Genomic DNA, 11,957 nt, shown 5'->3' with positions numbered 1-11,957 from the left:
TCTTCCAGTCACCCAGTGTAACCTTTCCCCATGCATCCCTGTAGGCGGAACGCCCGCCAAGATGAGACACGATGAAAGGCACGGCCGTTAAGCCATCACCACGCCCAGTGTTCCGGCCAGTTGTAATAGATCTACTGTTACGATCCCTGTTCGAGACAGGGCTAGGCCCTAACTTATGCCTCTTACGAGTCTTCTAATGAATATGCGGTCACCCAAGTCTCATCCGTTGGACATCTCCAACCCCTTGCCAGTCTCTACAATGAGTTATGTCCGAGGTGGGCTAGGTACTGCTACAATCCCCCTCCCATCGCGGCTCGATGGCTCTGCGGGAGGGAACTGAAACCCCAGTGGGGAATGCCCTCCGTGAAAGCCCTCCTAGAGAGGGAAACCCTAACATTGCACCCCCATCTCATCGCGGCCCCGTGCGCCTATAGCGACTTATAGCTGGGCTCGCATGATGCTGAGTTGCCCTTCGTCTCCCAAGCCGGGGTTAACCAGTTCATTGGGCTGCAAGGCCCTGGCCAGCCTGAATGACGTCTTTTTAACTGTCATATTCAGGCCATCAATCATGCTAAGTGAAATGGCCATGCCCTCTAATGCATACATTACTCGTGATGCTCCCAGGTCCAAACGGGCCTCACAACCGATATCTCACACCTCGGCGTCACGGGGGCGGGCCGAAGGTGATGCTCCGACTTCGCCTAGCCAGGACTGCGTGAATAAGAAAAATCAACTGTAATAATCGATTTGTATCTGGAGACTTTTGGAATGGCTGGCGCAAGCGCCCGTTCAAGCATGCTCTCCGGCACCCGCCTCCTGCTCGCCCCCGGATGCTATGTAATCAATACGTTGCAATGCAATACATGGAATGCACAGGTCTACAGGAGATAACACAGTCCCTGGCTCCCCAGCGACCGGATGGAGGCGCTTGGATTCAACTGGCAGGACTCACTTTGAGCTCGCCAGAACGCACACTTTCCGTGACTACAGGGAATAGGTTTACAGTGGATACTACATCATACAATTAGGTACGAAATTTCAGCCGGCCGGACAGGCCAGAGAGGTCGTGTTTGGCGGGGGGATTAATGGAGTGCTCGAGCCCCTTATTTGCGGCTGCCGTCGCTGTCGGCAGCATGCTAGAATGCTCGCCAGTGCCGTGCCAACGCCAGCTGTTCGGAGGAGGCTCCGCGAAAATGGAAGAGGAGTCGCTGTTCGGTCTGTGCAGTCGCGACCGCCAGACACTCGCGTTCCCGCCGTCCTGCTCGTCAGCGCCAGAGACTTGCAGTGATGTTGGATCATTTGACTCAGAGGTGAGGTCCTGGCGAAGATACAGGGCCTGGTTGCTGAAGGGGTTGGGGGGTGGAAATTCTGACCCCCGAACTTTGCCCGCAGAACGAGTCGTCATACTGCTGGATGAACTCATCCTCCACGTTGAAAAGCGAGGAGGACCTCTCGCTGCGCCCTGGCTCTCCGGGGCTCTTCTGCGGCGAGGACGATGTGCTGGAAGACGACGACGAGGACGCAACTCGCTTTTACCGGCCCGGGACCTTCGTGAGCACGTCCTATAATCACGAGGACGCAGAGGAGGCTCTAAGGTGCGTTCTAGTTAGCAGCCTGGGCGCGTGACGGCTCGGAAACGAAGGGCTTCTTGTATTGCAGAACGGAGTTCGCCAAGGAGCGCGAGCTGGGGCCTCACACATCGCCGCCCATCCTTCCGGAGTATCGTGGAGTACTCGTCGAGTGGATGCGGCAGTCTTGCGTGCTGCAGGGCTTCGCACCGGCGACATTCTTCACGTCGGCGTCGATCCTCGACCGCTTTCTACGCGCCAGTGGCGAGGTAGGAGCTGTTTAGGCGCACGGTGGCAGAAAACATTGCCAAATCCTGCCCTGAATACTCGTGGAACATAAAACCGACGTCTTTGTTTGCCTGCAGGGGAATGTCCCGCTCTCAGCGTTGCAGCTTGCGGCGCTAACGTGCATGACGCTGGCGGTGAAGGTCGAGCAGGTAGGGTCTTTGGACCCGCTGACGGGCTGGACGTGCATGGTGCAGGGTTGTGGCCCCGGCGCGTGTGTTTCGAGCCCGCGCTCAATGAATTCTCCGCTGGCACCCACGTACGCGCCACTTATCCCCCTGCCCGTCTCCATATGCTTACTGCGTCTCCCGCAGCAATGCTCTGCCGACAATTTGTTCCAGCTGGCCAAGGACGAGGGCGGCAAGCCGTTTGAGGTAAGCAGAATGCGGCGTTGACGTTTTCCCGTGACATGTAGTGCATTCGCCCTCGCCTGTCTCTCACACTGCCCTGTGCGTACCGTACAATCTCCCGGTCACCTTCATCTCACTGCTTACGTACTGTGTGTGCTTGTGCGCCTGGTTGCCGCCACTGCTCGCCCCGCAGCCCGAGGCCGCGCGCCGCATGGAGTATCAGATCATGACCGCGTTGGACTGGCGCCTGCGGGTGCCAACGCTCTACACCTTCGCCACCATGCTGGTGCACCGCGTGACCAACCGGCCGCAGGACGGCGCGGTGGTGCCGCCCGGCAAGGAGGCCGCCTTCCGCGCTACCGTCCAGCAACTGACGGTGAGTGTGTGCCCGCATGAGGATCCAGTGCGTGCTTGCGTCCGGATACCTTCGTACGGCTGCGCACGTGCTATCAGCAGCTGGCGGCGGAGGACGTGTCCGTGAAAGGCCGCTACCAGGGGTCTAAGCCGGGACTATCGGGCTTTGCCAGCTACCCCACGTGCACGCCACGCAGCATTTGACAACATGCAGGCATATTTTTGGCGTTTAGCAATTGTCATCAAAATTTCATCCCGCGCTCTTGTCTGTACGCAGGAGCTGGCCACACTGGACCACGCGCTGACGGGCGTGAGCTACAGTCGCCTGGCTGTTGCGTGCCTGCTGGTGGCGGAGAGCGAGCTCAAGACCGGCGTCAACGTGTGCGTGGTCAACTCGCTGCGCACGGTGATGTCCGAGACCGAGCTGCAGGGCCTCCTGCCATCCGTGGAGCGGCTGTACGAGATGTACAAATCCGTCGTGGCGCAGCAGTCGCAGCCGGTGCAGCAGTAGCAGCAGCAGGCTGCGGGGCGGCGCCATGCTACGGTGTTTGTGGCTGCTTACAGCCTGTCGGTGTATGTAGATTGACGGCTACGCGTGCGGGTGTGGCTGGCGCTTCGCGCCAGGCGACAGCGCGACAATGAGGAGTTACGCACGTGCAGGGTCAGCTGCCGGCCCGGCTATACCCTCCTGTGAGGCTGCGATGGCTACAGCACAGGCCAGCTACTGCAAGCTGCGTAGCCCACTGACATTGCGCAAGAGGTTCGGGAACGTTGCATGGTACGCCTGCGCGCCGTGCACGAGCTGTTGGATGGCAGCGCTCACCTGGTAATAGTTGGCGGTGGTGGTCGCAATGATTGCGTGGTGGCACGCACCGCACACACGGGCCACAACTTGTGACCTTGCGCCTGAAGAGTAGTTGTAACCTCGGACTGTTTGCAGTAATAAGGGACCAGCCAAATAGTACGTGGCTGTATTCGAACTTGTTGTGTATCAACGAAGGTCGGCACCTGCTTTGCATTTAGTATGTTGAAGTCTGTTGAGCACGCTCTTGTCGTTGAAGGTTAAGATGGGAGCTCTGAGCTGTTCTAGCAGCTGGCGCTCGTACGTTTTGCTCGCATGCCGTTTTCACCAGTCACGCAAGAAGCACGTTTTGCTGTGGTTTTGTGGGTGGTTGGCCGCATTTATGCAGCATAGCATACGAGTCGCTCCGCCGCCCAATTTTGCCGAGCGGGGCCCGCATGGGCAGACCGGTTAGGCAAAGGGCAGGCAGAGCACGGGGATGCGTCGGTGGGATTGCATGACCGGGACTGAACTTGTACCGCGTGCCAGAGCGGTATGTGAGCACTGCGCGCTGGGGGCGGTGGGACAATGAAGGGTGGAAACTTGGCACCGTAGGCAGTCGCGGTAGGCTAGACTAGACTCCTGGTCTTAACGATGACGCGCAACAGGCAAAGATATTACAGACACGGGCGATGCCTACTCCTCAGGTGGAAGATGGAGGACCAGAGCTAGGGCCAGGCCAGGGATGCGTGAATTAATATATGAGGTTACAGTGTGGCAGGTGCCTGCACGGTCCGTTGCCATTACGGTTCCAATACATGCACATGCTGGAGACGCAAGGACGAATGAGTATAGCGCGGCGACATGGGTAATTTAGAAGCTACATGTGCGGGGGAATGCCTTGTTAATCCGTGTAGGTTCGAGGTCACGCCTGCGCGTGAGCCCTGGCCGCTGGGCAGCGCCACAAAGGCAGCGGGAGCAGTGAGCCCCTACGGCTTGCAGAGTAGCTTCAGAAAAAGTCATGAATGTAGATCGTCTCGCAACCGAGCGCGTGTTTGAGCTGCTGCGGGATTGACCTGCTGTTTCAGTAATCGTTCCATGTCTGGGCGTTTGACTGTTTCAGACTAAGTGACGTAAAGTGCGCGTACAAATCTTACATTACGGCACCCTGGCTGCACTGGTTGCGCTCCGCTTGTTGCTGAAGACGTGTGGTGATACATTTCAGTATCAGGTGGTCGGCAAGTTAAAGTTCCGGGTGTTGTCTTGTGTGATGGACATGCGCAGGCGATACTGTGCCGCCTGTTGCGATAGCTCAGATTGAGTTTGCGGTGGCCAAGTTGCCTAGGCAGAAGTGTACCTATGTAGATTCGGCGGTGTGGCAGGTGTACCAGCGAGACTTTCGCACGGCAGTAGGTAGGGGATGTATCCTTGGAAGGCCAGGAAAAAGCGACACTATGAACACAGGAAGCAAACTATTACGCTACGCGACGGTGTTGAGATTGGCCTCGCCTGTGGGCAGGTGGGATACATGTGCCCTACTGTGCAGAATGTGAAGGGGTCGAGGGTTGCTGCAGCAGGCGCGCGGCTGGAGGTGGGCGTGGAGCTGGGAATAGTTGTAAGACGGACAGAAGAATCTGACTTCCTGAGGATATTTCAGGCCGCACCTAAATTAGTCTGCGTGGGTGTGTTGAGGCGCTCATCTTCTTTGTGGCAAGCTGCGTTTCCCAGGCGGGGCCCGGGCTTACCATCCTTCTTTCGAGTGATTGGTCTTGGAACTGGTGAGGACTGCCTTGTATAGAGACCCAAGGTATTATTTGTGCGGATGCGCAGAGCCGCTGACAGAGACAGGAGAGGTGCGCAAGCTTTGACCCGCCCGACTGGAGTTCGGACGCGATTCTTATGGTGTGTTCAAGCCTGTCCGCTCCTACCTTCAGTGTTAAAAGAGTTTGCAATTGTGTTTCTCACAAGTTGCGATTAATCGGCCACCAGCGCATGTTGGAGATGGGCTCATGTGCTGTTGTGTCTCTGCCATAGGGTACGTTGGAGGGTGCAACTAGTGCTGGAACAAGTTCACGAACCGGCGCAATGACCCTATTGCGCAAACCGAATACCAACCCCCATGGGGCCTGCTAGTTGATTGGACTACGTTGCATGATTGTAAAGAACTGTGCTGCACGACCTGACTGGGTACGTGTGCTTGCTCGATGTCACTGGAATCGGCAATGAATAGCCAGGTTTGGCGACCAGATACGCTGCAAACTCCACCACACTATAAAGGCGCCGGCGCGGGCGCTGGTGTGTGTGTGTGTGTGTGTGTGTGTGTGTGTGTCTTCATGACACGACGGGAGAAATGTTGACGTGCTTGAAAAAACGCAACACGCACAAGCGAACATGACGTTGTAGAGCCGAGGCCAGTGAGCTAGCACAAGCAAAAAGAAAAGCGTGAGCATGAGCATGTGTGTGTGGTGCTATCGCCTGGCCGGGCGCCCCGAGCGTGAGGAACCGTTAGGTGTCTGGTAGACATAGTTAGCAGACATTACAGACTGGCAGGTGCGAGTCCTGTAACTACGCACCATTGCATTCCATGTCAGTGGGCAGGGACTTACGGGCAGGGAATGCACTGCAGCGTGGCACCTGTCCCATCGCATGCGTGCACCACACTGCCGCCCCCGGCAGCACTATGGTGTGTGTATTACAGGATTGGAAGCACGGATTGGAAGTGTGCATTCCTAATACCTGCAACGAGACTAACCAAGCCGCAAGGGCCCCTCGTCCCCTGGAACTGTCTCCAGACATTAATTGGTCATTTTGGCCGTTTTCTAGACATTCCTCCCGGGGGCTAATGTCTAGGGCGAGACTTTGTTGGCCCGGGTTTGGGGCGGGTTTTGTCTCAATTCCTATGGAGAAGCCCCCAAACCGCCATGTGCCCAGACAAAAGACGGCGGCCACCCGGCCGTTTTTGTCTGGAGCTAGACATTACCCCCAAAACAAGATACGACCCCTGGCTCTACTCCTTTGTTGCAGAGGGGGCAAAGCCTGGCATTTCTAGGTGAATGGTGGTCTCCATTAGCTGCAATCGGCCAACAGCAAAGCCGAAACCTCATAAGGCCTCTGATGGTGTCTGGTGCCCATCCGTGGACGCTGGTCACCTTCCTGCAGGTGCGCTGCGGCTCTGTATCGCGAGTGTGGCGTTGCGGTGTGTCTGTGGTGCTATCACCTGGCCGGGCGCCCGGAGCGTGAGGAATGTGCGTCAAACTTCCAGCCAGCCAGCAACTTGTCGGTACAGTAACTCTGGCGTTCGACCAGCCGCGCACTCCTGCCCTGCCGTTGCAAATTCTTTGCTATCTGCTGGGGTCTGGGCGTCAGCTGAACCCTACGGGACGCCACCAACTCTGCCTAAACACTGTCCCATCGCATGCCCTCGGCAGCCCACTGCAGCCCTCGGTCGGGGTAAACTCGCGCGGGAGTAGGGTTAGACCCCGTCAGCCCGCATGCTTGGCTGGCCTTGATGAATGCGGCGTGTCACTGCTAAAAATCTGAAACACGCAGGCGGGGCGCGGTCCTCGACATTCCGCTTGGATCCGAAAGAACCCAGCGACAGTCAACACGCATTGTTGCTTTTATGATTATGCGTAGAATGAGAATTTATACTGCACGCCAATTATACTTTATTAGGTCTAGTATCCTTTATAGCGGCAGGACATTCTTAAATCGTCCACGCTTGTTCACCCCACTAAAACGAATGCGCCTTGCGCTTATGGATTGCCAATACTCTTCGTGCGCAGTATGTGCTTTCTTCTGACATATCGTTCAGCTCGAAGACAACAGCAGCAGCTGAACCCCAAATGGACTACGATGCTCTGTATCGTCGCCGCGACGCTGCGGCCCGGCGAATACAGGCAAGGGCGGTAAAAGGCAGGGTGGAGCAAGCTGCGCTTATGCAATGAGACTGTTCGTGTACTCGGCTCTTGGCTGCAGGCTGCATGGCGCGCGCACCGAGGGCGCAAGGCCTTCTTGAAGATACGGGTACGTGTACTATCATAACAGATGCCTGAAGTGCGTTCGGATCGACAGGACTCGGCAATACCTGCCACGTCCAGCTGCCACGACCGTGTCGCATCTTCCTACGACAGCCTGCGTTTCTTATGGCGGTCATGCACGCAGAATGCAGCGCAACGCATCCAGACCATGGCGAAGGGTTGGTATGTCCGCAAGAAGGTGGGTCAGCCTATCAAAGCTGGGCCTATCAGTGCGCCTGCCGGCCGCCGTGCAGGAAGGCCAGTACAGCGTACTCCGGCTTGTTGACGTCGCTGCTCTGGGTGCCAACCCGCTCACTGACTTGTACTGGTGGGCAAACAGGTTGCGGAGCAGCGCGGGCGGCAGGAGATGGAGCAGCGCTTTCATACCGTAATGGACAAGCACAGGGAGAAGATTCGGGTGAGTGATGCGTGTACGTGTGTCTCTTCGTGCGCGTGTGTGCGTGCGTGCGCACATGCATGGTATATTTTCAGGGGGCGTTCGTATGCAAGGAAATAGAGGTGCTGGCTACATGCACTCAAGCGATTGGTGATTGAGGTGTGGGACACCGTATTGTGGACGTGAGGACCAGGAAGGGTGGCAGGGGCCGCTCGCGGTTGAGAGCTGGCCGGAATGGGGAAGGTTCGGGCGCGCGCCTGCCCCGCGCCTGCCAACTGATGCGGGCCCAGCGGTGCTTGCCTGACAGCACGCATGCCGCAACCGCCGTTCCACCCAATACCACCCCTTACTGCTCCTCCACTTCTGCCCCCAAGCAGCCTGGATCTCATCCCTCCAACGCGCTACCCCACTCTGCCCCTTCACAGATCCTGGAGGCGGAGAAGCGCGCGCTGCTGGCACTGCCCGGGGCCGAGCTGGAGGAGTGGGAGCGCCGCCGCTTCCTGGCGGCCGTGCGCGTGCAGGCGGCGTGGCGGGGGCTGGTGGCGCGGCGGAAGATGGCCAAGTCGCCGGAGCGTGCGCGGCGAGAGCAGGTGGGCTGGCGTTCGGCGAGGGGACTTTGTGGCGGTCGGATGGTTGGTGGAGCATGGGTGCTTGGGTGGGCGCTTGGGTTGTATGGTATTGGAGCGCGCGTATTGGATGGGCACGGGGGCGGGAATCGGGTGTCTGGTTGGTTGGCAATGACTACGAGGGACACGGGCTCGCGTGTGCATTGGACTTGGCGTCTGTGCGCAACCTGCCTTACTACCACTGCAAGTCCAAGGTTTAACACCCGCCGTCAGTATGATGATAATTGCCAAACCTGCTATTTCCCGCACGTCCACGCACGGCAACTCGCTGTGACGCGGCTGTGCACCTCTTCTGTGCCCCTGTGTGCCCGCGCAGGCAGCGCTCAAGATCCAAGCCGCCTTCAAACGCATCCTGCACTCCAAGCGCGCCTCGGGCGCCCTCGCCTCCGCCGTCGCCGCCGCCGGCAACCCGCTCACCACCGCCACGGCCGCGGCTGCGGCGCAGCGGCAGTCGTACCTCATGCGGCAGAGCGGCGCGTCGGTGCTGCTGGGCAGCCCCCGCCTGCAGGGCAGCCCCGAGTCGGCGCGGGGAGGAGGCGGCCTGAGCCCGCAGCAGCAGGCAGCGGCGGGCGTGACGGGGCTGGCCGCGGCGGCGGCGGCGGAGGGCGCCGTGGGCCGCGGCAGCAGTGTGATGGGGCCCCGGAGGTACAAAGAGCTCAAGGCGCAGGTGGGCGGGGGCCGGGCGGGGGTGGGAGGGCTGCACTGGGGCGTGGGCGCGCGGAGGTTGGAAAGGTTGTGCGGTCCGGCACACGAGGCTACGCGTCTTGACCCCGTGCGGACGGGCGCGCAGCACTCGCCGCCACCACCACCCAACGCCGCTGCACCCTCACCGCCACATTGCGCATGCGCCTTCCCGCGCTCCTTGCCACCACTGCCCGCACCACCGCCGCATTGCATTAGTCAGGACTGCCCGCCGCCCCCCCCCCCACACACACACATACTCACGATTGGGTCCTACTCCTTGGACTTGGGCATACCGCATACCCCAAGGTTGACGGCAAGCTGGCTGCACACGTGGCGCTGGCCAAGGCGCGCGGCGCCGCCAAGCGCCCCGACCCCGGCATTGCGGACGCCCGGCTGGCGGAGTTGCTGCGCGACTACCACACCTCGGCGCCGGCGCGGCTGGCGGACGCGCACACGCGGCAGCGCAACCTGGTGGTGGTGGACACGCTGTGCGTGCAGCTGGAGCAGGTGTGCGTGTGGGCCTTGGTGGGGGAGGGGCTGCGCAGGCGTTTCGTGGCGTGTGCGCACGGGAGTCGGCGCTTTCCTGGGGAACCGGTGGAACGGGAAAGGGCACAGGATATGGCGTTACGGGGCCTGGTATGCGACACACGGCTGAGGGCTCGCATGGGCGGCCTGGCCCCGACGCCCCTGCCTGTATTGGCGGCAACTGCAGATCTACTCCTGAACCCAGCAACTGTTCCTCCATTTTACGTGCGATCCATGCAGATGCGGCCCCTGAAGGAGCTGCCTCCAGACGTGGCCCCTCAGGACTTCCCGCGGCCGCCGCGGGGCACCGAGCGTGCTGAGCGGGCGGCACAGGCGCACGCACTCAGCCTGACTGACGCGCGCGTGGGCAAGTGGTGGACGCACCTGCGCAGCCTCAACACGCAGGTGGGCGGTGCGGGGGCTGCCGCCGCGGTGTGGCGCGTGGGGGTCTGCCGCAGGAGCGGATGGCAGGCGGTGGAGTTTGCAACCGGGCAGCGCCGCGTTAAAGAACGGATAGAATGGGAGAGGGGTAGTTCGGCATTGTTGTGGCGCTGAGTTGTATAACAGGAGGGTGTTGCTGCAGTGCACTACACGAGCCGCCATGCAACTCAACGACTACACGCAACTGCACCCTCACGATCACGTCCGATGGCTGGCGCACAGTCATGCCAGTCTGCCCCCTGAATGCCCGGCCCGGCCCTCCGTGTGTGTGTATGTTAACAAACGAAACGAAAGCCCGCCCAGACGACGCCGTGTGTATATGTGTGTGTGTGCGTGTGTGCTGCATGTCTGGCGCCCTCAGGCCGTGCAGGAGTCGCTTCTGGCGGAGGACGAGGAGCGCTGGGAGGCCATGGACGCGCGCTGGCGCCGCATGTGGCAGGAGCTGGAGGAGCAGGTGAGAGGGCGGTGTGTGCATGGCGCGTGCCAGAGTGGGCCCGACCTGCCTCGTGGCGTTGTACTGGGCGAAGGGATTGGAGCGGGCTCCCGTGTCGTTCTTACCGTCATCGCCCGCCCGCCCGCCCACTGCCCGCCTCTCCGCCCAAACCCCGTGTGTAAAGACAAGGCCCGCCCAGACGGCGCCTGTGTGTGCGTGTGTGTGCGTGTGTTAAAGAGCACAAGGAAAACAAAGGGCAAAGACAGTATACGGTATGCGATGCAGCAACGCGACGGCATACGGAACCTGAAGTTAGTTACGCATACGTGCTGCTGAGCCGCCACCGGTCTTACCGTGTGTGTGCAGGTGTGTGTAGGTGTGTGTATGTGTGTGTGTGTGTGTGTGTGTGTGTGTGTGTGTGTGTGTGTGTGTGTGTGTGTGTGTGTGTGTGTGTGTGTGTGCTCTTATTGTGTGTCGGCCTTAACCCCGCCCGGCCCCTGATACCGCCCACTGACACCGCCTCACCCGCAGGAGAACCGGCGCCCGGACACTGTGGACCAGTACAAGCCCCGCACGGGTGTGGGCGCGGCGGCGGTGGCTGCGGCGCGGCAGGCGGCGGCAATGCTGAGCAAGGAGGAGGAGTACGCCCGCCGCTCGGCGGCAGCGGCGCTGGCTGTGCCGGAGGCGCCGCTGCCGGGCACCGACGGCGGCCGCACCTCGGGCCGTGCGGCTCTGGCGGAGGCGGCGCGGCAGGAGGCCATGGCGGCAGCGGCGGCGCGCAGGTCGCAGGCAGCGGGTGCGGGTGGGGGTGGAGGGCCAGCTGGGCCCATGGCGGGGCAGCTGTGAGCCCAGGGGTTGCGGCTCGGGCGGCAGCGGGTTGAGAAGGCGGAGATGGTGACGCCGTGGATGACGGTGTGCGCATCTAGCTATGAGTACCGTAGGCGGTGACTATTATGGCACGTATGGACTGTGGAGGTGGCGCGTGCACCCCAGGAATAATTCGACTGTATTAAGAGATGCCCTAGGCGAATGGCGACGGAGGGGCTATACTCAGAATGGACGTGCCATAGTCTCAAGGACTCGAGCAGGGGTGCTCTCAGGACTGACAGGAGTCAATGGCGCCTCAAGGGTGATGGCGCCTACATTTCTTTGGGGTGCAGTTCTAAGGGAGCATTTTCTGGGAAGGGTGGTGTTCATACGTCCATGAGCATGATGCCTAGACTAATGCTGTAATGCACAAGTGACTACTGGCGTTGTCGGTTGGCCGATGGCGAGTCGGTGACGGCCGAGTTCAGTTGACATACGGAATGGCAAAGACTGTCGGTGAGCCGGCGCTCTCTTCCGCAGTGGCCCGCTAGCATGGAACCCACAGCATCCGAATACAGCTATGTGTCCCTCATTCCCTCCAGATCTGCACCACGATCACACAGCCAAGAATCAACAACGACACGGGTGGCGTCGTGAGCGCAGGTCCGGGCGAGCGTCAAGGGGAAC

At 60.3% G+C, this 11,957-nt stretch overlaps 2 protein-coding genes across 2 annotated transcripts; both read left to right on the top strand.

The window, feature by feature from the left end:
• The first annotated feature begins 991 nt into the window (after positions 1-991).
• Positions 992-6,067, top strand: CHLRE_06g284350v5 (uncharacterized protein). Its single transcript, XM_043063312.1, has 7 exons — positions 992-1,310; positions 1,393-1,595; positions 1,660-1,837; positions 1,934-2,005; positions 2,168-2,227; positions 2,397-2,579; positions 2,835-6,067. The coding sequence occupies exons 1-7, from the start codon at positions 1,086-1,088 to the stop codon at positions 3,066-3,068; spliced, it is 1,155 nt and encodes a 384-aa protein (XP_042924018.1). The 5' UTR covers positions 992-1,085; the 3' UTR covers positions 3,069-6,067.
• Positions 6,068-6,341: 274 nt separating this feature from the next.
• Positions 6,342-11,857, top strand: CHLRE_06g284300v5 (uncharacterized protein). The gene is made up of 11 exons (XM_043063311.1): positions 6,342-6,497; positions 7,124-7,237; positions 7,317-7,364; positions 7,503-7,556; positions 7,698-7,775; positions 8,180-8,344; positions 8,697-9,047; positions 9,371-9,571; positions 9,830-9,994; positions 10,392-10,484; positions 10,995-11,857. The coding sequence occupies exons 1-11, from the start codon at positions 6,453-6,455 to the stop codon at positions 11,307-11,309; spliced, it is 1,629 nt and encodes a 542-aa protein (XP_042924017.1). The 5' UTR covers positions 6,342-6,452; the 3' UTR covers positions 11,310-11,857.
• The last annotated feature ends 100 nt before the right edge of the window (positions 11,858-11,957 follow it).

Source organism: Chlamydomonas reinhardtii, chromosome 6 (assembly GCF_000002595.2).
Source record: "Chlamydomonas reinhardtii strain CC-503 cw92 mt+ chromosome 6, whole genome shotgun sequence".
Taxonomy (NCBI): Eukaryota; Viridiplantae; Chlorophyta; class Chlorophyceae; order Chlamydomonadales; family Chlamydomonadaceae; genus Chlamydomonas; species Chlamydomonas reinhardtii.
This window is presented reverse-complemented; position numbering and strand designations above follow the sequence as displayed.